At 42.5% G+C, this 23,799-nt stretch overlaps 4 protein-coding genes across 6 annotated transcripts; 1 reads left to right on the top strand and 3 right to left on the bottom strand.

Moving 5' to 3' along the window:
- Positions 1-1,565: 1,565 nt before the first annotated feature.
- Positions 1,566-10,764, bottom strand: PCNP (PEST proteolytic signal containing nuclear protein). 2 transcript variants are annotated; one of them, XM_064467720.1, is made up of 5 exons: positions 10,656-10,764; positions 6,946-7,166; positions 4,869-4,943; positions 4,301-4,356; positions 1,566-3,387 (listed from the first exon to the last, which is right to left on the bottom strand). In XM_064467720.1, exons 1-5 carry the CDS (start codon positions 10,708-10,710, stop codon positions 3,258-3,260), a joined length of 537 nt encoding a protein of 178 aa, XP_064323790.1. In that variant the 5' UTR covers positions 10,711-10,764; the 3' UTR covers positions 1,566-3,257. The 2 variants fall into 2 exon arrangements, with proteins under 2 accessions (XP_064323790.1, XP_064323800.1); XM_064467730.1 differs by lacking the exon at positions 10,656-10,764 and adding an exon at positions 7,190-7,690 and having other exon boundaries at positions 6,946-7,114.
- Positions 10,765-11,274: 510 nt separating this feature from the next.
- Positions 11,275-16,463, bottom strand: TRMT10C (tRNA methyltransferase 10C, mitochondrial RNase P subunit). Of its 2 annotated transcripts, none has more exons than XM_064467688.1 (2): positions 16,260-16,463; positions 11,275-13,943 (listed from the first exon to the last, which is right to left on the bottom strand). In XM_064467688.1, the coding sequence occupies exon 2, from the start codon at positions 13,910-13,912 to the stop codon at positions 12,665-12,667; it is 1,248 nt and encodes a 415-aa protein (XP_064323758.1). In that variant the 5' UTR covers positions 13,913-13,943; positions 16,260-16,463; the 3' UTR covers positions 11,275-12,664. The 2 variants fall into 2 exon arrangements, with proteins under 2 accessions (XP_064323758.1, XP_064323766.1); XM_064467696.1 differs by lacking the exon at positions 16,260-16,463 and adding an exon at positions 16,110-16,243.
- A 98-nt stretch (positions 16,464-16,561) lies between these two features.
- On the top strand, positions 16,562-18,145 carry TXNL4B (thioredoxin like 4B). The gene is made up of 3 exons (XM_009503667.2): positions 16,562-16,859; positions 17,196-17,347; positions 17,779-18,145. Exons 1-3 carry the CDS (start codon positions 16,728-16,730, stop codon positions 17,942-17,944), a joined length of 450 nt encoding a protein of 149 aa, XP_009501962.1. The 5' UTR covers positions 16,562-16,727; the 3' UTR covers positions 17,945-18,145.
- A 1,072-nt stretch (positions 18,146-19,217) lies between these two features.
- LOC104040800 (ARB2 cotranscriptional regulator A) lies at positions 19,218-23,733 on the bottom strand. Its single transcript, XM_009503777.2, has 3 exons — positions 23,381-23,733; positions 22,819-22,892; positions 19,218-20,502 (listed from the first exon to the last, which is right to left on the bottom strand). The coding sequence occupies exons 2-3, from the start codon at positions 22,849-22,851 to the stop codon at positions 19,447-19,449; spliced, it is 1,089 nt and encodes a 362-aa protein (XP_009502072.1). The 5' UTR covers positions 22,852-22,892; positions 23,381-23,733; the 3' UTR covers positions 19,218-19,446.
- Between the last annotated feature and the right edge of the window lie 66 nt (positions 23,734-23,799).

Below are 23,799 nucleotides of genomic sequence, written 5' to 3'. Positions count from 1 at the left end.
ATCGGGCCTGAGCGCAGCTGTGGCCGCTGCCACAGTGGTCACAGTAGGGCATGACAGTTGTTGGTTTTGTCAAAGTTGGCTGAATACTGTAAATGGGTCATCTATGCCATGGAGCGAGCCCATGAAGTTAAAAGGGCATCCATCAGCTGCCCTACAGACAGGCTGGTTGGGTACTTCTTTCTGCTGACAAAATGCAGATACTAAGGATCTGGGCAGCCCACCCCCTGCGCGGTTAAAGGAGTGAAATGAGGTGTGTCGGGGGCTACAGCCAGGATTGCCTGAAACACTGCCACTAGGAGGTGACTGCATTTTCGTCTTTTTTTTTTTTTAAATTATTTTCTTAATATAATTAGCATTAGATGAGCTCTGATCCGTTTGCAACCCAGCAGGCTCAAAAGCAGTCTAGCTGGGGTAGCACAGAGAAGGTTACTGGGTAACTACTTATACCTTCACCTAATGCCTTGAATGTTTTGCAAGCTGCTCAGGTGCCAAGTAAAGCTTTACTGCTAAGCAAGCACAAGCCTTTGGAGATAAAACTGCACAAGTTACATGGATAGACATTTCAACCACGGATAGGTAAGGTATACATAACTTGCTATACTAAGCAGCTAAAGGTCTCAGCATATCTCCTGGAAGCACTTAAGATAGCTAAATCAGGCAATTTACCACAAGTTTTAGAATTCCCAAGTATTCTTAGAAAAAGAACAAAAAAAAAAAACCCAAAATACACACACCCCCCCACAAGACGATCTTAATGCAAAGATCACGACTACTGTAACAAAAGCCTAGAACTACAAGTGAGGTTCTAGCTAACATTTGTCTTGACAACACTTTTCAGATCAGTTCCTTCCTGCAAGCGTCAGACATTAAACACCAGCAGACACCCTTGCAGCTACAAGATCATGCTTGTCAGGCACTCAGTCCTGAGTGGATTTAGGCCACCCTGATCAATTTTCTTCCATGAAGCACTGAGAAGGAAGAGAACTCATACATCGAGTGAGGCAGGATCTCTGCTCATCTTCAGCTGAGATCTAGAAGCTGTTGCAGTCTCTCACACAGTCTAGGATTACATTTATGGACCCTGGGAGCAAGTAAGATAAATATAACTTTAGCTCTCTCACTTCCATGGAAGGTATTTCCTAGCGTGTCTGCTGCTCTTGCCTAGCAATTTCCTAAAGGATTTTGAAGTACCAGAAAATCCGGTTGAAATGAACATCTGCTTCAGCCAAAGATGTGGAAGACGTTGTTGGTGGCAGGTTAACTAAAAAAGAATAGGTCCCAAAGTCATCCTCCTATTCTTACTCAACATTCCCTTTTGCTTTTTCCTAATACAAGTGACCGAGACAGTATCAAGTAACTACTGAGGAGCGAGATAAAATTCACTGTGAATTACCACTATCTTAAAGGGATTTATTTCAACAAACATAACCACACGTAATAAAAAGAAGTAAAAAGTAAATGCTTCATTTTGCCTTGCCTAGTTCCAGTAATGCCCGAATCAGTTTTGGAAGTCCTGAAAGTCAGTTTTGAAAGTGTTTTGTTTTAAATAAACCAAAGATTTCTGCTACGGAAAAAAAAATGTATACGTTTTTATGTTACGTTTATAACAAGGCTTTTAAAGAAAATAGTTACAGGTATTCAACTGCATCAGACTTCAAAAGAAAAAAGATTACACATACAATACAAAAATACAAAAAAAATATTTTTTAGAACTTACAAACTCAAAGGTCTAAGTGGTAGAGCTTTCCTAAAATTTAAAAAAAAACAACCCACAAAACAAAACTAAAAAACAGACCACTTCAAGATGCACTTTCCTTTCTGCACTCGCAGGTTCAACCTTAGCATGAACAAAGGTTTTAGAGGCAGGATGAAACCAATTAACATGTTGAATTCTACAACCAGTTCCAGGCTGAAATTAATTTAGTGGCCAACACTATCAGGTGTTTGAGTTTAAAAAGAACCTTATGGTTGGGGGGGCGGGGAGGGAGGCAGGGGTGTGTTGCTGTTGATAACTTTTTGTTTAACCAGTTCTGCTAGTAAAATGTTTTAGAAAAACGCGATCTGAATTAGACTGAAATTTAGACAGTCCTTACCAGGTTTGAAATCCTACAGCACCCTTCTGCAGTGTGAAAGCCAGGAAATTAAACCGACCAGACTAATGTCATTGTTGACAATTACTGCAAAAGGCAGGCAGGTTGGAAAAGGTAGAGTTTTATTTCCAAAGCTGACACTTGTCAGAAGCATTAGGACTGCAAATACAGTATTTTTCTTTAACCTGATAGTGTCCACTGAGGCCACAGGCATCAAGGCATTCTGTTTTAAATGGCAAGACAGGGAAAGTGCATCTTAGTTTTTTCATAGTTAAGCAGTGAGTTACTGATTTTTGGTGTGGCTTTTGTTCCTTCTAGGCATAGTAAAGAAAAATATTTCAACCAAATGTGGAGCTTAATGTACATTAGCTTGTCTTTTTGGTGGTGGCTTTTGTGTACCACGAGGAAAGGCTAACAAGCACTACTCAAGGTAATGATTTAAGAGGAGCACACTGAAAATACTGGTTTACCTTTGTAGTGAATATTCTTTACAGACTGTATCTAATATACAGACAAGGCCCATCTCCTTAGGATGAAACAGGCCACAGAAGGTTACACATCCTACATGAAGTTTTAAACAAAATTAGAGCTAAGTTACCAGAGCCACTCAGAGCAACATAATTCCTAGTTTGCAGAGACTTAACAAAAGGTGACTGCAGGGAGAAAAAAAATCCAGGTTCTTATTGTTTCCTGCATAATTTTATATTCAAATTAATAGTCCAGTAACACTTCTAGCACAAGACAATGCTCACTTTCTTTAACAGTATTCCTAGGAGTCAACTGTTTTTCCTGTTACGAAGAGGGAGCCAGAAGTGAGAATGCCAGAGCATTCAATGTTAACCTGATTAAAGAGACAGTAACCTTTTTCATCCACCTTAATTATTCACTGACAAAAAAAAAAATCTTAAAAAGGTACCACTCCAATTTCTTTATTATCTGTAACCTTTTGAAACTAATCACATGGAACTACAAAATTAGCAAATGCCTTGAAATCTGTATACAAAACATAAATTACCTCTAATTTCAAACTCAGTTATTAGTGTACCACTCAAAATCTTAAAAAAGTGGCTCCAAAGATAGTCTTATACCATTCTTAAAAAAGGAAACTGTTCCTTTAACGTTACACCCTCCCCTCCCCCCAAACACCCAACTCTCAATCCACATCATTTAGTTATTTTCTTGGTCATGGACATTTCCAAGATGAGATTTTATATTTCGTTCCCATAGCTTCTGGTTGTCAGAAAAACCATGCTTTCCTTTATTGAAGGAATTTGGTCCTGCTGAGGTTGGTGTATCCCTGTGAAAAGGAAAACAAGATCAGTTGAGAAAATCAGTTCAGCTATCATAGTTTGTGCAACATGACACTGAAAACACCAATTTCAAGCCCAACCTGCTGCCAGAAACTACCACACATTTCTTTCTTTCCTTCCATAGCCTCAGGAGCCCTCACCATTAGCAACTGTAAGGTGCCACAGAACACATCTCTCTGTAGCACATCAAGACACAGCAATGAGGTGGGGCAGCAGAGGTGGGAGTGGCAGTAACTCCTGCCAGCTGTGAAGAATTTGTTGCAAGAGCTACAAAATTGAGAATCCAAATTTGCTGCTGGGAAAAAAAAAAAAAATCCACTGAAGAGTAGCGAGCCTCCAGGGGACTGGCTTTAAAAGCAGTCTATCATGATAAACATCTTTAAAATATACATGCTCAAAATTCATCCCTAACTTAAATGAAGCCTCCTCTGAAAACGTCCCTATTCATTTTGGGATTGGCCAAAGAGTCACGTTTGTGGCAAACAGAAGAATTAGATATACTTGTTTTAAAAGTAAACAAGCTATGCTTTATCTCTCTGGAAGAGATGATTCTCATCTTCCTCCTGCATGGGAGTTTAAAGATCTGAGCAAACTGCCCTACTTCAAGGCCGTTTATAAAATGGAGAACTAGAAAGATACAAAGTTTAGCTGCAAGCAGTAACTCCCACCTATTACCTTTCCAAGAAGCTAGCTAGCTTCTATTTAATATAGAATTAACTTCCTCAGAAAGAAGGCAGCAAATAAGATTGAAAGTGCAAACGTAGATGTACTACTTTTAACATACAGTCGAAACATTGGGAAATGTTTCTATTAAAGTTTTCTTGTTTCCAGAGAAACAATTTTGAACCTAGACAGGTGTTCTCATACAATAGCCATAACCATAGTTAAAAGCTGACCTACCTTCCAATGTTCTTCATGCGCATCTTGGCTTCTGGAGGCATTTCTTCTGGTTCACTCTACCAGAGAAAAAGGAGGTTAGAGTGCAGCTGGCCACTATCCTTTGACCATTTCAAACACTTGAGATGATACGGTATGGACTACAGCCCTACAGGAAAGCAAAGTGACATAGGACAAAACAGAGGTCCTACACAGTTATAGGAAGAAATACAAATTGCTTTGTTCAACTCTGTGTAAGATGGAACAGTAACACAACAATAAAATATTTAGCAAACCAGAAGACGCGCTACTTTTCTTTGCCTCCCCTTTATCAAGCCCAGGGAAAGCAACCATGAATTGAAATCACGTTGTGCATCTCATTTTCAGGGAAAAGTTACCAGCACTTTAATGATTTCTTAAATGAACACAGAGCTACAAAGTTGTACGTTCTTAAACAGAAACACAAGAGATGTTTCTAGATTGAAAATCCCTGACATTTATGTAACAAGCCTCAAGCAACCCACTCTCCCTGCCTAACTCTAACCCGCACACTGGTACTTTAAGTTGTGTTGATCACTAGCTTGTTACTCACATCTTCATCTTCATTGAAAGCTGCTGCTACGGACAGAGTTTTTGGAGCAAGGGTTGGAACAGGCTCTTTAGGCTTCTGAAAAAGACCAAATGCACAAGTAAAGTAAATCTACTAACTCAAAACAGCTACCCTTGGTATTTTAAATATTTTTGTAAAATGAAGTCAAACATCTTCATTGAAATGGGCAATGAGGGGGGAAAGTGTTTCTGTTTGAATCAAGCTGAAAAAGGTTTCTCTCTAAAGAAAAAAAAAAAAAGGCTGTTTGTTTGTGCATTATAAACTCTGAAAAGCAAGTTGAGACCTCTCATATAACAATTCCCCATAAACGAGTCTTAACTTTCTAGCACACTGCAGGGGTATGCAGCCACTGGTGCACAACATGAACAGTTAAATCAGAACCTGAACAAGTTGTGGTATTCAAAATTTTACTATGTCACCGTTTCCATTATTCTTTTGGAGTATTCTTAACCGTTGATGCCAGGAAGATGAAGATGTTTATTTTCTTGTCTTTTAAAAACATAACAGCTTTCTGGCTTAGAACAATTCAATACTTTTTAACTAGCAGCAGCATACATCACACAGTACGATTAATATAAGGCTCCTTGAAAAAGTATTATTTTGATTTCCAATACCTTCCTCTATTTAAAGTGCAAGAAGCTACCAAACCCTCAACAGTCACACATAATACAGCAGAGATGATACCGAAAGTAACTCTGAGACCACTATGAAAGCAGCGTCATCACTAACAGTTTGCATCTACAGTGCTACCGATTATCTAAATCGGTCACATACAGTGCTTCCTCCAGTTTGCCTTCATTGGTGATTATTTCAGATACACTCAGAGTTTCGAAGCAGATACTGCAGCAGAGTCCTTATGCAACTGTCTACAGCTACTCCTCACCAACAGTGCACAGTGTATAAATATCGTGCCATTTTTTAAAGCGTCAGCTCCACAGGAAAGGCTCACATACTAAGGGAGTAAAAATGACTAAAAAGAAACAGGATGAGTTTCAGCACTGTCCAATCTGCTGCACTGCCAGCCACCCACTAAATTCAGTGAGCCAGAAATCCTGAGCCAAATTTATTGCCACTGGAAGTATCTTCCTACACGAGAAATCAGAGCTTGCTAGTGGCTCAGAGAAGGCAGCTTTGTCAATTTTTCCAAAGTCTGAGCTGACCTGATTGCACTTAAACCCTAGAATGCTGCCAGCCCAGATCTCATCTCCCTCCCATCTCAAAATAACAGAGCACTCTTTTAATCTTTTGCAGATCTGTAAAATGCTGGCATTGCAGGTGCAAGCCTTTCATGATTACAGTTTGAATTTAATCAGGACAAGGATTTACAATGCATCCATCATAGTGGTACGTGGGAAGTGTAAATGAACTGTATTAAATAGAGAGGCAGCATCTGCCTTGCCCTTGCCCAAGCTAATAGAGGACTACTTTGGTAGTAAAGAAAAGCATCAGATTCACATCTGAACAAGCACAAGGATACCTTGTACTGGACAATAAAGGGGATCAGAATTCTTAGGAACCTATGTAACAAAGCCTCATCTCTTGCATATAGGTATAAATGGATCATACTGACCTTGCAAAGAACAGTCAAAGTCATTGAAAAATAAAACTATAGCTCCCCACACAAAAATAAGATCTTTGGAGTGGAAGACGACCTATTAAACCATCTCGGAGAGTACTTCCTTTCTCGTAGCTTTAAGCATCCTATGCAATAAGGCTCCCAGCACTGATTTCAAAGTAGCCCGAACAGTTTAACAAGTCTGCTCATTCCCCTTAGGAGATTATTCCAGGCTTACCAAATCTCATTACAAAATTATTCTGTATGTTCAAAGATCTACAGTTCATTTCAATCAACTCTTATGCTTCCTGAGATAATTGACCTGGTATTAATCACCTTGAAGTACTTACACATGCAAGACTAGCTGGCCCCGCAACACTTTCTTGAACTTTATCCAAGTTACCCACATGCAATCCAAGGCTTTTCTTCTGCAAGGAAGCCTCCCCAAAGTAACTCCCCCTTTGCCTCGCTTCTCTTAAAATTAAAAGCCCTCAGTCAACTTACATTTGCTCCTAGTTTGATGGATATTGCAGATGCCTTCTTTGCTGTCTGACTGCCTATGGAAAATCCAAACTTGGACATTTTGGCAGGAGCAGGCTTTGTGGAGAAGTCTTCAGCTTCTTCATTAGCTGCCCGTTTCTCTGCGCTGCGACTCGAACTTTCTCCTCCATTACTGGAAGAAACAGTCTTAGTTTTCACAGGTTTTTCTGCCTCTTCTTCAGGTCCTGGTGAAGTCGAAACAACTTACCAAGATGAGCTATTTTTACTGAGCAGATTGATGGGAGCAGCAACCTCAAAAAGCATTATACTTTGGGTGCAACAGGTAAGGTGTTTTTAGTGACAGCGGTTGCCACCAATGTACATTTAGTGGACAGCAAAACACAAAGAGAAGAAGAAACTGCAAGCACTCCACTACTTGTAAAGAACTTCTTGTGTATGAGCCAGGAAAACAATCTTGAAGCACCATCTCTTTATTTAGTATGGAAGTCAAAGTTCATGTAGTAAATTAAATGTAGATGACTAAATCTTTTTAGGGTTTAAGTTGCCATAGATAAGCTTTCATAATTGGAATCCCAAATCGAAATCTAGAGTAGATAATCTAGGTTAAAATTAATTCTACTAAATTTCTACATAAACATGTCCACGCCAGTCTCTAGGCTTGTCTGGCACAACTCTAAAATCATGGAAGTAACTACAGTGAGGCCGGCTGTCTCAATCACGTTTCAAGTCACTGCTTGTCCGCATCTCATCTGTAATAAATCTGCCAAGCTCTGCTTGAGGAAGGAATCAGCACTAGAAAAACATATATATATTTCAACTTTTCTGGTTTTGTAGAAAGTCATGAGAAACATAGCAGCTCAACAATGATCCACAGAGAAAAACCACTCAAATCACATTTGCATTCCTATACACTCAGCTTCTTCAGCTACACCAAGAGACAAAGGTGTCCTCGGAAAACTCATACGGAACATAGTAAATACTTCAGCAAAAATACATTCTGCTGCTGCTGCAATAAGCAAACCACTGCAGTAGCAGAAGGGGGGGGAAAAAACCCAAAACACGCGCACTGGGGAATGGACAGGAAAGCACTCATACTATCAGCCTAAGAAAAACTGAAGCTAGCACCCGTTCCTCATTATATCAGGCAGAGAACAGGACCCTCCACACACAGCAAATTCAGACCATTGGGGAAAAAGCTCTTTGCACTGCTCTCTTAATAGCAAAAAGCTATTAGGTAAGATAGAGCAATGGGAGACAAACTAGTCTGAACTGGGGGTCAGCAAGATTGTAGCTCAGAAAAGAAAAAAAGGAAGCAAACAACATCAGGAGAAAGAAAAACTAAGGACACCATCTATTTAAATTTTTCTTCTATTTCCCAAATCACATGCAGCGATATATACCCTTTCTAGCCCACTCTTCTGGCTATCAAGATAAGTGATTGGAAGAAAAATTGATTTATTATTCACCTTTGGAAAGGCAGATAAAAAATAATAGCTCTAATCAATTTTACTCTATTAAAAAATGGTACAAGTCTGCACCACTAGGAATTTGACCCAGAAAGTACAGATATAAAAGTGATAAACAAAGGAGGAAAGAGAAACAAGCAAAATTTATACAAGTGACCTTGGGTACTAGTTCCTGTCTTAGCATAGTTTTCCAAACAGCAGTCTGCAAGGCTATGTATGAGAAGCTTTTTACAGCTAGTCCATGAAATCACATTTAACAGAATATTCAATTACGAGTCCAGTCTAGGTACACTATAGACTGTAAGGTGATTCTAGGGTAGGTAGAAGATTCATTGGCCTTAGAAGTGTTGGAACTGTGGGCCTAAAAGTCTTATTTTTCATAAGATACAAAATCCACAGCAGCCCCAACCTAGGGCACACTGGACTAGTCCAGGTTCCTAAGATAATGCTAGCTTGAAACTAATTACACTACAGCTTACTACTTTGACTGCAAATTCTAGAATACTGGTAAGCACAAGATGAAGTCTAACACAATCTACGCACATCTGTTTTCTCACCAAAAAATTATATAGCTTCTCTCTCAGAATTAGCTCCTATCACCACTGCACTCTGAATGTTATTCTTCTAGGCTCTACCTAGGATAAGTGCAGACTGCTGAAAGAAATAGCTTCCTTACAAAAACTCTTACTCGCTGAAGGAGCTATAAAGGACATAGGGCAATTGGGGTAGGTGGTGAGGGAGCTGTTGTGCTGTCCCATTTCTACAGGTAACAGGTACAAATTAAGACATCTATTATCCATTAAACAGGTCTCTCCCATCTTCCATGCCAATGCATATACATTTTTCACAATATTAAGGCTTCTTTACTTTTCCTAGAGATTTCAAGGAGGCCATATTTTGCGTGCAGAAAGCACCAGTACCATTTTGAACACTAGTCTGACCAGTCTTCTTTTCATGGATTACAGCAATAAAAAGCTATTTCACAGATAAATTTTTCTCATGAGTGTCAACAAGCTAAGTAAGTGGACAACTTTCACTGTCTAGGTTTAAGTGACAAGACCGACAGTGCTAATTGGACAGCATTTCAGGATCTCTTGCCCCTGGGAGCCTGACCAGTGGTGGTGGTGGGAAGAAACCAGTCACAACTAAGTCAAGTTTAAGGTAAACCCCACCAATCTTGGCAAAAGCTAAAGACTCTAAATTGCTTTCAAAAATCATCAAGGAGTAATGATCCTTCCTTAGGGCCAATGTACCATAACTCATTAAGATCATGCTCCAGCACACCAAGCAGTACACAAGACGGTACAGATAACTGACACACTGATGCTGCCCAGTTACTGTATTACTAACACAAAAACACCCCAAAACCCAACCACCCCAAAAAAACCTGAGATAGAACCAAGAGTCAATGAACTAGCTAAAATCAGGTATTACTGTTCATATCTTAGTGATTATCAGAAATAACAATCACTGTTGAGGCTACACTAAGTGGTTTACAAGCTTGATTTAATCTTCCAACAGATCAGAGAAATGCCCTCTGCCACAGATATACTTAAAAAATAAAACAAAACAGCAGGAAAGGGAAGCTCTATCTTAGCAAAGACACTGTCTTCTCAGTTCTAAGCCAGGGGAAGAAAGTAGGAAAGGTATGATTAAGAGTTTTAGGAGAACTGATAATAACTACTACAGAAAATAATGACATTTCCAGATAATTTCCAAATAATATAGAACCAAACAGAAAACTTGCAGATTGCTTCCAAGAAAGGAAACCGGGGATGCTTAAAACGGGAGATAAGGAATATTCACTGTACCTATTTTTAAAAGGTACCACAGCTGTTAACAGCTAATCTTTAAGGCGTTGTCTTCATCCTTGCCAGCAGCAACAGCCACATTTCTCTCAATACACGGCAGAACTACTCCGCATATTTTTTTTTACCGAGAGAGAAACAACGCATTTACGTGCACAAGGAGAAGCTGTTAGATTTGAGGGGGGAAAAAAACCAAACTAACAAAAAAACGGTCCTGTGAGGCTGAGGCCGACCCCCAGGCGTGAGGAGAGCGGGCCCAGACCGCGGCCTCCCCTCCAGCGCAGCCCCCGCGGGGCCGGGCCGCCCCCTCTCCCCGCAGGGCCGGGCCCGGCACGGCCCCACACGGCCCAGCCCAGGCCCACCCGGCCGGCCGGGGGCGGCACCCCGGCATCCCCCCACCCGCCCCGCAGCTCCGCGGCGAGAGGCGCTAGGTGTTCACCTCCTCCGGGCTGCGGCCGCTTCGCCTTCTCCCCCTCAGCTCTGCCGTCCGCCATTTTCCCCCGCCTCTGCCTCCGCCTCCCGCGCCGCACATGCGCATGCGCGCCGCCCCGCCACCACCCCTCCGTCCATCCCTCCCCACGACCACAGAGAAAGCGCGGGCCGAGACCAGAGCGGCCAGGCCGGCCCCGCCTTTCGCGGCGCAGCGGGAATGACGCGTCCGGAAGCTCTGCTTTCTCAACCGGCTAGGAGGGCGGGGAAGCTTCGAGTGACGCCACTCTGATGCGATTCCGGCGGGTAGGCTCGGGGGGGGGGGGGCAAGGGCGAATGATGCGACCCGGCGCACGTGGGCACTGCTTCCCTCCCGGGGGCTGGGTTGGAGGCTTAATGTCACACGCTCCCCCCACCCTCCCCCCCCGCTGATGTCACACGCAGAATCCCCACGTCACTGGTGTTCAGAAGAGCCACATCCCTGCGCAGCGCTGGCATCTGCCGCACTCAATGACACAGCCTCCCCACTGGTCATGCTTTAAAAATTATCTTCCATGTTTCACCAACCTAAGCTCAAGCAAGCAATGACGTCATTTTTTCCCTCCCCAGAGCAAAAATCAGTTTGCAGATCAGGAAGAGGATGTTTTTATGGAGAAACAGCAAATAACAGGAGGCACAGCCCAGCAGCGCACAGCTCTGCCTTGTCCCTTCCCCATGTGAGGAAAGAGGGTCTGTTTGAGCAAGGCGGCTGCACACTCACACAGCCAGTCCTTGCACCCAAGGACTTGGCAGGGAGCTGGGAGGCAGCCCTCAGCCGCACCTGGCGTACTAACCCGGGATGAAGCTGTGCATACTACCCAACCATGCACAGCCAGGTCTTTCTCGACACCAGGGGTTCACCACACCCAGAGGCCCCTGCGCTTCACAGGCAGAGGAGGGTAGTGCTGGGGTAGCGCATCCTCCGCTTTCTAACCCCCTCCTCACCACAGAGACCAAATCATAACTAACTCCAGGTATATTTGGAGCCTACCCTTCAAAATTACATTCCCCACTCATAGTTTTTGAACTTTCAGGACAAAAGCCACCATCAGCTATCACTGACTTCAAGTGTTGGGGTAGTCAACTAGATTAAATCAAAAAGATTTAAGCACCCGTAAAGGCACCAAGGAATCCCTCCTCCTCCTCCAGACTGCAGAAAGGATTGTATTTAACAACACGCCCAAGGCAGCCCTGCAGCCTCAACACAGACTTTCACAGAGAGACCAACGGACACATTTTCAGCTGTGAGTAGTACAAGACCCTCTCCTCATGTATTTACTAAAAGAACTGTGTACCAGCACTTTGGGAAATCTACATTACATGGACTGAAAACACAGGCTTTCAGGGATAAATGTCTTACACAAAAGTACACAAGGAATTTTTTTGGCAGGGTCAAGAAAACTTGGATTATTCCTTCCAGATAGGGACTCAATTTGTGCCAAATAGAACACCCAGAACCAAAAGGAGCAACGCCCCGAACTCATGCTAGGTTTAAACCATTTGGTTTTAGCCCGCCTATCAAGAGTCAATTAATCTACACCCAGTAGAAAATCCAGGAAGTAACGGGGAAAGGTCTCTTCTATTTTCCCTTAGCTAACTTTTCAGAAGACAACCGTGGATGGCCTCCACCTGCAAACCCAAAGCACTGAGGTATGCTCTGAAGAGCCACCTTTGCATTGGGTCACAGTCACCCTTGTCCCAGCATGACTGAACTGAACAGATTTATATTCTTTGTACACGGTAATTTTTTAGGACCCATTATCTCATTTCTCTTACATAATTTCAGTCATCTGTGAATAAATTCAATCAGCTGGAATACTAAGGTCATTTTTAAAAAAAATCCCTGACAACAGTCCTTTCAAATTTGACCAACAAAGGCATTTTTAGAGATAAATAGCTGAATACAGTTCCAGAAGTCCCATGAAACTGGAGCACTGAAGGGCAGTTTCCTCGTAATAAATCATTCTCTTCCCCATCACTCTACTTTTGCCTTAGCTTCTTAGAGTAGTTCTTGGCAAATAGCTTCCGTACTTCTTCCTGTCTCTTTCCAAGTTTAAGCGTGTTGATCAGGTTTAAGGTTTTTTTCAGTTCATCCACAGGCTTGCTTACAAAGCTGCAATATTTCCTTTTCGGAACAAACTCCAGAGCCTTCTTCCAGTCTCCAGTATCTTTCAAGGTTAATAAAATATGCATCATTTGATCCAGAGTGAGATTTTTGGCACCGGAGCTCCAAAGCAAGTACTTCTCCAACGGAAGGGCTGCAGTCTCCAGCCCCAGTCGCTTTGCCCGTGCTAAAGAGACTCCTGTTTTTATGCTCCTGTCAACCATTGACCCAATGATATAGATTTTATCATGGTCAAATGTTTTCATTACTTTGGGAGAATCAGCAGTCAGATAGATAAGCTTATCCTTTGGAAAGACATCTGTGTAGCACTGGTCCGTCACAGTGATAAGCAGTTTGCCCCATGCCTCTCTATAGTGCTTGAGAAATTCCTTGTGATAGAGGCTGTCATCTTTGAAGTTACAGAAGTGGATGTGGAACGGATCCATGGACCTTCGATTGCAGCCTTCACTTAATACTATCTGTCTCACTGTATTTGCAACTTCTCGGATGGACATATCTTTTTCGTAAGACATGTCAAATACTAGAGGTTGGCCAAAGACCATAGACTGAGCAACCCTCCAACTGTATGTTTTATCCATACCACTGGTCCACAAACACACAAATGAATTCCTCTTGGTCTCATCAGTTTTTGAAGCTTGCTCTTGTGCTTCCAGCCTCCTTTCCCTTTTCTCATCCATCTTTCTTTTGTCATTTTTCTTGTGAATTTCTTTGAGATGCAAATATTTCAAATACTTCTTTTTGGCTGACTTGGAAGGACACTCCATAAAGGTTTTTAGCTGTTCTTCGCTGATGTTTTCTGGAACCAATCTGCCAGCCAGTCTCCACATCTCCAAAAGCTCACGTGCAGCAGCCAAAGCAGAAAGCTCCTTATGCTCAGGGGCCGTCTTACTGACTTCTTCTTGCAACCCAGACTTCATTACCTTCTTCCACGCATCTAAATCTAGTTTTTCTGAGGGACTGCATGAATTGTCCTGCTTCAGGCCAAGCGATAAACTCAGAGTTCTACTGAGCGGTAACAAATCCTTTTTCATCCCATGCTGTCCAGCAAATGGAAGGACAGAACTTCTTACTATTTTTTTCAGAAGCACATTAGCAGACTGCATGCTTAGGCATGTGCTGTGTTCAAACACTTATCTGCAAAACACCAATAAGAGGGGGTTAAAAAAGACAACTGTCAGAAACCTTAAGGAAAACACACACAGATTTTCATCCTTAATAACGCTGACAATAACTCCCTTCTTGAGGAATACTAGAAATTCCTGCTTCCACTATTACTTTCCTACTGTTTTCTAAATGAAAATAGCATGTGTGGCACTGCTGTGAAGGGACATGCTTAGCTCTGCTGCTTAAAACAGCTATACTTACTGAAATTCAAAACATGGTCAAACAACCTTTAAATATTGTACGAGATCTATTTAAATTATCTGTATTGCGTGACAAGCAAGAACCTTCACAACCAAAGCAGGCAAAATGGTGCATGGAGACCAAAAATATTTTTATACATGTCCAGTGGTGCTTATCTACTTTACCTATACTGTGAAAACAGACAAGATGCTTTATCTTTTAACATTTACTGGAAAATCTCTGTATCACAGAAGACCACATTTTTGCTTTCACCATTATATTTTGGGAAAGCTCTACTGGCAAACTTTAGTACTAAAGTTTTTCCTCTTCTATGCATTTCCACATTTCAGGTCACCGAAACTACCAATGCTGTAGTTTTGCTAAGCCAACACCACTGCCAACAAAGGCACCCTCATGTCCCCTGAGCCCCTTGTTCCTGGGTCTGTCAGCAGCGCAAGCACTTACACGGCCACACTATGAGCCAAATAAGAGAACTGATCTTAGGGACAGCTAACCAGGAGGTGGAGAGAGGGGGGGAAAAAAGCTAGTTATCATCCCGCCAAAATGACTTACCACACCCTATTCATCAGACACCTCCTAGAAAGGAGAGGAGATGGAAGCATAAACTAGTCTAGGAAAATACCATCTTTCTTCTTTTTGCTAAATTGCCTGTCAAGTTGATATTGGTACATAAAACTACAGACATGAAACCAACAGTCCCATTAACTTCATACACATTTGTATTTAAATGTAACAGGTCTGCAAAAAGAAAAAAAAAAACACAGAATGTTTAATATTTTCCTTGTCCTATGCAAACCTACTGAAACAAAATCAGTGAAGTTTCAGTGTTTGAGAAAACACAATTTGGCCAAAACATAAAAATGAGCTCCAGATTTTAAAAGCAAAATTCATAATCTCCCTAATAACTTACCACCTGAAAAATAATTTGATATATGGAAGAACAAGTTAAATCTAATTTTGGGCTTTTATATATAAACCTGCCCAAAGAGCCACAGAAAAAGCAGTGTATTATTAGGAAACATTATATAAACTGGCATGCATTTTACAATACTCTAATAGGTCAGATTGGTGACTGGCCTTTCATTTTCTACTGTTATTAAAATAAAATGAACAAAAAGCCCTAAGTGTGTGAAGTTAAGAGAAAATTCATAAGTGTTATGATAGAGGCGTTCATAATTTTACATTTCAGCGTTAAAGATACTGGCAAAAGTAATAATCAAAAAAGTATGTTGTCCCACTTAGAGGAATCAAGGGATGAGTTCCTCAGTTACCTTACATTGCTGGAGCGCCAATTAAGCCAATAGTTGAATGGCAGATTTACACAATCTAAACACTCAACAACAGCTTTTGATAAAAGCCAAGTTACCTTTCAGTGTATCCAACATTCACCCTACCGTGTCATTACTACGAGAATGACTCTAAATCTCTTTGAAGATCCTAGATTTGTAGGACTGAAAATATTTCTGCCACTTTTTTTTTTTTTAGCATGACTTTACTGTAACTAATCCCAGGAACAGAAAAAACCTTCGCTGGTGTTTCAGAGTAACCCAGTTAATTCCCCCGGCGCCGGTGCCGACCCCGGGGTTGGCTGTCGGCAGCCCGGACCCCCTGAACAACTTTTCAACCATCCCGCAACTGAACCGAGCGGCGCCAACCCAGGTAACGCCTCACAGCGCCGCGCCGCGCGGCCCTCCCGGGGACACCGGCGGGGGAGCGCGGCCTCCCTTCGGGGCACTGCGGCCTCCGCTGCCGCCCGGACCCGCACCCACCGCGGAAAGCTGGGTTGGGCGGCACGGCAGGGAGGCGGAAAGGTGCTCCCGGGCTCGCCGGAAGGCACCGGCGAGACGGGGAGGGAAGCGCGACGGGGCACCTGGGGCGACGGCGGGAAACACGGGGCGAGAGAGGCCTGCCCACCCTCGGCGGCTGCGCCCCCACCTGCCCGAGCTCCGGCCGCGCTGCAGCCCGCCTGGCCTCCGTCTCGTCCGACCCGGGGAGGGAAGGAAGGAAAAGGAAAGGAATCGGGCGGCAGCAGCGACTAACAGCCACGCGGCAGCGGCGCCCACCCCTCCGCCATCTGCAGCTCACCTCCAGAGGAGCGGCCCGCGCATGCGCAGGGAGGGGCCGGTCCGCCGCGCTCCTTGGCTCGTCCTCCGGGGTTCCGCGGCCTCACGGCGAAGGTTCCGGCCTTCTCTCCTCCCGCCGCCCCGCCGGTTGCGGTGGTGCCCCGGGGCCGGCCCGGGCCGGAGGGACGGCCTGCACCGGGGGCGGCCTGCCGCTGCCCCCGCGCGGGGAGAGCGGTTGAGGCGGGCGGCGGGGGGAGCGTGTTGCGCCTGGGCCCCGCCTCCCTGCGGGGCCGGGGCCGGGGCCGGGGCGTGAGGCGGGCGCTGGGGCCCGAGGGGCGTTTGTCAGCCTGGCGGGGCGGCCGGTGACTTCGCTCTCTCTCTGTTTTTTTTTTTTGATAGCGTGGAGAAGTTTCGCTGATTTTTGACGCAGGGTTTGTTATTTTTACTAACCGTGAGGTGGGGGTTTCGGTGGAAGCCGTGGTCCGTCGGGATGAGTTTTCTCCTGCCCAAGCTGACCTGCAAGAGGGAGGTGGATCAGGCAATAAAAAGCGTGGCCGAGAAGGTTTTGGTTCTCCGGTTTGGAAGAGATAACGATGCTGTTTGCCTGCAGCTCGATGATATTGTAAGAGCGATTTTTTAAAATTTATTTCAAATAAACTCTGCTAGTGTATGTTGTGTACAAGACCGTCATATGTTGCTTTTGGGTAGTACAGTGTCTCGTGAAAATTTTGGTGACAATTAAATATTAAATAATACTAGATTCATAAAATGGTTTGAAAATCAAGCAAATGTTTATGTTATTGTAGGGGTGTACAAAGTGCTTGAAGTAGATAAGACAGGATATCCTAGCCCTGCTTAAGCTGATAAGACTTAAGGGAAACGGGCTTTATGAAGCTTGCCACCCATTTTCTGCTTGTCTCTCAATCCATTTGCCATCCGTCTTTCTCACTCTTTTCAGCTCGCAAAGACAGCACACGACCTAAGCAAAATGGCAGTCATTTACCTGGTGGATGTGAACAAGGTTCCAGTGTACACCCAGTATTTTGACATCAGCTATATTCCATCTACTGTATTTTTCTTCAATGGACAACATATGAAGGTTGATTACGGGTATGTTGTCCTACCTGGCGCTACGTATTATGTCTGTAGGAATTATCCGTCTTTCTGTATGTTACCGTGGATGGGGAAGGTAATGTCTGGAAACTAACATTGTCGCCAGCATCTGCATTGGGATCTCGGTAGGAAGCCAGAAGGACGTAAAATTAAGAAGTATTTTGAAACATGCTTTGATGTCATAAGTAGGTTTCAGCTGTGAAACATGCCCGACTCTGCAAAAAATAGTATGGTTAAAGCCTTAGATATGGTGCTGCACCTTTTTGGACTGTGGAGGTCACAGTATATTCCTGACTTGGTTATGCCATTACTGGTACAGTTCACTCTTTCAGAATGATGATATCTTTCATTATACATCTTTTCTTGTCTTTGGGTATTTTTGCTTTGAACACTTTAACCTTACAATTCTACCTTTATCTTACATTTAGGTCTCCAGATCATACCAAATTTGTGGGAAGCTTCAAAACAAAGCAAGACTTTATAGATCTGATTGAAGTGATTTACCGTGGAGCAATGCGTGGAAAGCTTATTGTGAGAAGCCCTATTGATCCCAATAACATTCCTAAATACGACCTTCTGTACCAAGGAATTTAAAGGATTGACCTGAGAGAAAGAATTGTGGGAACGATGTTCTAGATCCCTTTTTTCCTTCAGCCATTTTTAGCCACTTCTGAAAATATGGGAGAGTTTGAGCATTTATGTGGAAGGATCATATTGGTCGTCTTCTGGAGACAGACGTTCTGTCACCTTATACTTCTCTTGTAAATAAAGCTACATGTTTGTGCATAGAACTCATGCAAGTGACTATTCTCTGAGTTGCATGCTGACCAGCACCTACAGACCAGGCAGGTTGTATGTATCCTCAGTGACAGAATCTCCAGTGCAGCTTCCTAAAGTGAACTAAAGCACCATGTAGTCTATTCATTGTCTATTTAGTACATTTTTCATTCAGATGCAATAATGGTAAACCTATCTTTATTTAAAAAGCTAAGCTTACTCTCAAGAGCATTCAGCTGACTCTGCCTTTCCAATAGAATTTTACGCTTTTACCCATTACTGGATAACGGGACAGGAGCTTTTTCAAGTGGTATTAGAAATGACTGAAACCTGAAATGGCTATAAACACAGAAGGGAAGCTGACACACTCTTTTTTTTTTTGGTACCCAGTATTATTGTTTAACTATTTCTTTGTCTGGGTAGGAACTGAAGGTGTAGGACAAGGTTTTAATCATCCTTCAAAGCTCTTTTGCAGCCACTGAACACTTTCAGTTCCCACAGGATTAAACTGGAAATTCAGAATAACCATTTTGTTTACATTACCTTTAAAGATTATTTGACCTTCTGCTTGTATAAATTGCAAACCTTGAGCATGGACATTTAAAAACTCTCTCTATTTCCCACCTCTATTTAAAATTAAACAGCTGAGAGAAAACAGCAGTGTCATTCTTTTGCATCAGTTTGGTAATTGCAGGTTGCTGGAGCATTGTATTTCTATGGCAGCTCCTGCCCAGTAATCTCACTGGCTTGGTGGGCTTCAAAATGGAAGTTACTTTAGCTTGTGCTCTCATGTTTGGGGCTTACCATCTCTGACTGGAGGGAAGGTAGGTAGCTCCCTGAAGTGTTGTTCAACTTCACAGTGAACGCTTCAAGGAGGAAGGTGGATGTTCCAGCTCTTGAAAGATTTTAAACACTATATGGTGTATAGTGGGGAGGAAACAGATCCTGTACATGCTTTTGTGTTATGGACTTCTCCTTTTAATGAAAGCTAAGAAGCGAGTGTTTTCCTGATAGTTTAGTCTGATCATAGAGCCATAACTGCAGAATGTTTATTTTTAAAAAATGATACAGACCAGAGTTGATATACCTAAACATCTTTATTTTGTGCAACTTTAGATTTCACAGCTAGCCGAAGGCTTTCAACAATGCATTTCTTTCCTAACAGTTAACTCCCATTTGTGTGTTTTTCAAAAACAAACTAGCTTCAAACTTAGAACTGTAAGTTGCTCCACAGTGAGAGGAAGGTCCTTAGATGATCGAAAGGTGCAGGGGTGGTTAGGAGAGGAAGAGACCACTACCAAGAATAAATCAGTGTACCTTTAGTTATTGCCTCTCTTGCTTGCGCTGCTTCTGGTTGCAACAGGTGAATGCCTAAAGGCTGTCATGGTCTTGGCTTTCAGCATGCTCTTCAGGTACTTAAAGATGGCATGTAAGCAGCAGGAGGCTGCCAAGTCATACTTTTCTGTTCCAGCAGAGACAGTAGGACAATTCACTTTCATGAGAGAACCTACAGCTTTACCTAGAGGCTTACTGTTTGACACCCATTCACGGCAGTACTTCTGTATCCATTCTTGTATTTGTGGATCACTTCTAGTCTGGTGCTGTATGTTGTGCACGGAGTCAATGAACGCCACAGAGTACACTTTATTCATTACCTCCTGTTTTCTCTGCACCAGGAGATCGACAAACACCAAGCCACCATAGCCATGGGCAATGAAGGCCACATTCTCGGCTGCGCTCTTTGAAATGAAATGATCCCATACATACACGGTGTGTTCCTCGGGGCTGCTGCTGCCCCTCTTGGGGATCCACCAGATGGACCGCGTAGGAGGCAGTGATTCTCCCCTGGTAGAAAAATTTAACTTCTTTTCAGTCTTCAGATCAACAAAGTTGTCATTGGGATTCAGTACAATCACTCCCCTATGGCTTTGAAGGGCCATTTTGATGAATGGAATTTGTGTTCCATGTTCCAGACCTTCACTGACAATCGTCCTTTGCCCCCACTGTCCAGCACGGAAAACTCCACGGTCTTGCAGAAGGACAATTAGGCTTGAGGAACTTGTTAGTGCATCCTTGCTCATGAAGAAGAAACTTCTTGGTTCATCCTCTGTAGCATCAGTGGGAATATAAACTTTCTGCAGCATGCAGACTCTTTCCAGGAGCTCATAAACATAGTGGGTAATCAAATGTCCCAAAACTTGATAGCGTTTATGATTCTGCTCATGTGCATTCTTGTAATAATTGAAAACAAAGGACTCATTTGTATCCAGATGCCTCAGTTCACCTTTTACGTTGAAGTCGTACTTCAGTTCCTCTTGATACTCTGAACCATCTATTAGTTTCCTCAAGCTTAGTTCATGCTGTATTTGTAACCACTAGAAATTAAGACAACTATGTCAATGTAGTAATAGGCCTCCATACAACACCTATCTAAAGAAAACCTATTGTATTAGGATTCAGATTTAAAAGTGGTTACAAACAAAATACTCATTGATACAGACTATCTCTTGGCAGCCTGCAGGAAGCCAGCTGCTTATGGAGCCTCTCACAGATTTCAGTTGCTAAATTCCAACAGCAGTACATTAATACTAACCTCACCAGTTATTCGTTCATCCTTGCAAGCACCTGCCACACGGAAATTGTGGGATGGATGACAGAATAAGCTAACCACCATGACCCAGGTAACAGGAAAAAAGGAAGTCCATACAGCAAACTTTCGTGAGGTTAGATGGAGGTCTCTAGTTTCAGCTAAGATCATTTTTCAACTGGTATGACCAATCAACTGATCAGAATTATACCCAGAAGTGGTTTCCATGCAACTGAAAAGTGAAGCTTATCATAACCTTCCATTTTTCTAATAACTCTTCACTCTATTACTGATTTTCCCTGGCTGTAGAATGGTAAACATGGGGTAACCTTCAGTATGGTTAGAATCCTGCTTTTATAGGATTTTTTTGTCCTAACAGCAGAGGTTTGCAAGCATTAAATTCCCACAATTATCAGTATTTTTAAAATGAATTTATCACCTTAACACAGTAATGTTGTTTTGGCAAATGGTTTATATGAAGTTTTGCCAAATACGTTAGTACAAGCTACTAAATTTTTCTTGCTGAACTGACAGAGGTTTTTAAAACACAGTAAATCCCAATACTGTGTTAAACATCACTATGTTAAAACTCATGTACCATCTGATAAAGCTGATTACCAGACAGAAGGTGATCTGAAAATTTTCATGTAAGTGACTTGAGCTGTAACCCACTTTCTTTATGGGGTGCAAGTTTCTTTGAGTAAGCTGCTTAGCATATTGAAAATTATTACAGTTCCAAATTTAAGAAAAAAAAAGTCTTTGCTTTCAATAGAGTAATACCATATACCTTTTCCTTTTGAGCAATCTCCATTGGGTCAGAGATGTTAAGTAATCTCTTCAGGGTCATTCCTCTCTTCTGCCTAACAGAGAGGAAGCTAGAAAATGCTACCACCTTCATTTTTATCTCATAAGTACACATAGGAAAGGAAAAAAACTCCAGATTTTACAATATATATGAATGATTCTTGCCAGTTTCTTGGACAAGAAATTGCAAGTACACACCTTCATCTGTGATTTTTTCATTCTGCAGGAAGGCAGGAAAGACACAAAGGAGATGGGAGGGCAGTCTGTTTGCTGTACTACTGAAATGTGGGCAATTCCCACAAAAGAGGTAATATTTAGTAGGGAGGAAGGAACATATTCATGTTGTTTTCCCCATGCAACAAAGCGGGAGAAAAATGGACATGGTTTAAGGAAAGATGTCTGTGGAGAAAGGCGAAGCACAGAGGAAGCATTCCATAACAATTAGGAATAGGTAAATGCAGTTTCCTCACAGACCAGCATGCCATCCCATGCTTCTTTCTGTCCCGTTCTCTCCACACCCCCAAAAGGTTGGAGACTCTTGTTTCCCAATGGAAAGTTACCTTGCTCTTACTTCAGCTACTAGCAACAACATTGCTTTTTCAGTTCCAAAACAAAGTAAGGATACATGGTGCCAAATTAAACACTGTGTATATGTAATATTGAACAGCTGCTTAAATATCTACTTCACAAAGCATTGTGAAAGGTTTCTGAAGACTTCAGGAAGCAGAAGCAAAAAAATACAGTTTTATAATCAGGCATAGGTATGACTTCCCTTCCTAAAATTGCCTTCAAGGTGCAAACTGAAAAGTTTTGGGGCAATTTATAGTAGGTTATCACTTAAAAGGCGACTTGAATAGCAGCACCTTAAAATCATATACTTATTTTTCTGGAGGACTGATTTTATCATAGTAGTGCTACTTATAGAACTAAAAAGCACCTATAGGTTGTTCTAAGTAGAGCTGCATAATGCATTTACTTTTTGGCAAATGTACTTTCTAAATCTGTTGACTGATGCTTGCGCTTCATCACCTATACAGAAATGCCATATTCAAGGGTGTTTATTCCAGCAGCCTTTACAATCACTATTTTGATTTAAAAATATTACCTTTGGGGTGAGGGGGAGAAATCCCTCTTCCCCCAGCTTTTCTGTTTGGATTATAAGATTCTTCAGCTGTAAATTCAGCCAGTGTTTGTTACAGCAATTGGCATATTTGAAACACTATTACAGTATAAGCATTACTCTTTATGAGATTTTCCATTTAAAAACAGTTTCCTCTATTCTAGTAAAGCCCAACATTACCGTATGGTCTCCTGTAAAATCTGCCATCATCATGGATGGAAGTCTTTTTCGCTCTGGGATTGTAGGCAATTTCTCTGCATGAAAGAAAATAACTGCATCTTAGTTCAGATTTCATTATTTTATATACTTTGTTCTGGGGTGTATCTATAAAATGTACCAGTTGCTGATAGCTAAGCCCATCTGAAGTGTTTCAGATAGCTCCCAGGCATAAGCTAATATCTCACATTTGTGATTTACACCTGACCATAGATTAAAGCTAAACTTCTTTGGTATGAAACTAAAAAGTTGTCCAAGCTGGTTTTGCACAGCTTCCCATTACCTAGTATAAAGGCACTACCAAGAGGACAAAACAAAAAGCTACACACAAAACTTACACTTCTGAAGCTACCCTAGAGAAACAAAAACCCAAAGTCTTATAAAACCCAGCAAATAAATCCTTGTCTCCACCTGGCTGTGGAAGGATTTCCAAGGCCATGGACTGAAAACCGCGGTGACAGCTGGGTTAGGAGCGGTCGAGGGCGCCCAGCTGTGCGAGCTGCCCCCCGGCAGAGGATTAACCCACCTTCTGGGGAGGGCTCCTCTCTGACGGGGGAAACGCGGCCAGTGCGGTACAATTTAAACCCAATTCCGTTGGGTCGTGTGTTACTTCGTTAAAAATTAAAAATACCGAGGTTTCCTTGATTGCTTCCACAAATTTTAGCATTTCTCCCATTTTCTGAACGTTTGCCTGTGTATCCGTTGACTGTAATTTATTGCCTTCGCAGAACTACCAGTTTTGTTACCGCTAATCAGTTTGTCAGGTGCAGGTTGATGTGTGTGGCAGCACACCTGTGACGCTATAATTTGCCTCACGCCATTCACATGTTTTTTTTCCTCTCAGCGGCTCAATTTCAGGCTAAACCCAAGAAAGTTAAAAACCGGTGAGGCACAGCTGCGAGGGGGAGGTGGGCGGGGAGTAGGAGGCGGCGGGACACGGCTGAG

The sequence above is a fragment of the Phalacrocorax carbo genome, chromosome 1, assembly GCF_963921805.1.
Source record: "Phalacrocorax carbo chromosome 1, bPhaCar2.1, whole genome shotgun sequence".
In the NCBI taxonomy this organism is placed as follows: domain Eukaryota; kingdom Metazoa; phylum Chordata; class Aves; order Suliformes; family Phalacrocoracidae; genus Phalacrocorax; species Phalacrocorax carbo.
This window is presented reverse-complemented; position numbering and strand designations above follow the sequence as displayed.

Coding starts and splice junctions, on each gene's coding strand:
- PCNP (XM_064467720.1), bottom strand. CDS start 10,710: ATGGCGGACGGCAGAGCTGAGGGGGAGAAGGCGAAGCGGCCGCAGCCC. Junction 4,357..4,868: donor CTTTCAATGAAGATGAAGAT/GTGAGTAACAAG, acceptor TTTCTCTGGTAG/AGTGAACCAGAAGAAATGCC. Junction 3,388..4,300: donor CGCATGAAGAACATTGGAAG/GTAGGTCAGCTT, acceptor TCCTTTTCACAG/GGATACACCAACCTCAGCAG.
- TRMT10C (XM_064467688.1), bottom strand. CDS start 13,912: ATGCAGTCTGCTAATGTGCTTCTGAAAAAAATAGTAAGAAGTTCTGTC.
- TXNL4B (XM_009503667.2), top strand. CDS start 16,728: ATGAGTTTTCTCCTGCCCAAGCTGACCTGCAAGAGGGAGGTGGATCAG. Junction 16,860..17,195: donor GCCTGCAGCTCGATGATATT/GTAAGAGCGATT, acceptor CACTCTTTTCAG/CTCGCAAAGACAGCACACGA. Junction 17,348..17,778: donor CATATGAAGGTTGATTACGG/GTATGTTGTCCT, acceptor TCTTACATTTAG/GTCTCCAGATCATACCAAAT.
- LOC104040800 (XM_009503777.2), bottom strand. CDS start 22,851: ATGATGATGGCAGATTTTACAGGAGACCATACG. Junction 20,503..22,818: donor ATTTTACAGGAGACCATACG/GTAATGTTGGGC, acceptor CTTAATTTCTAG/TGGTTACAAATACAGCATGA.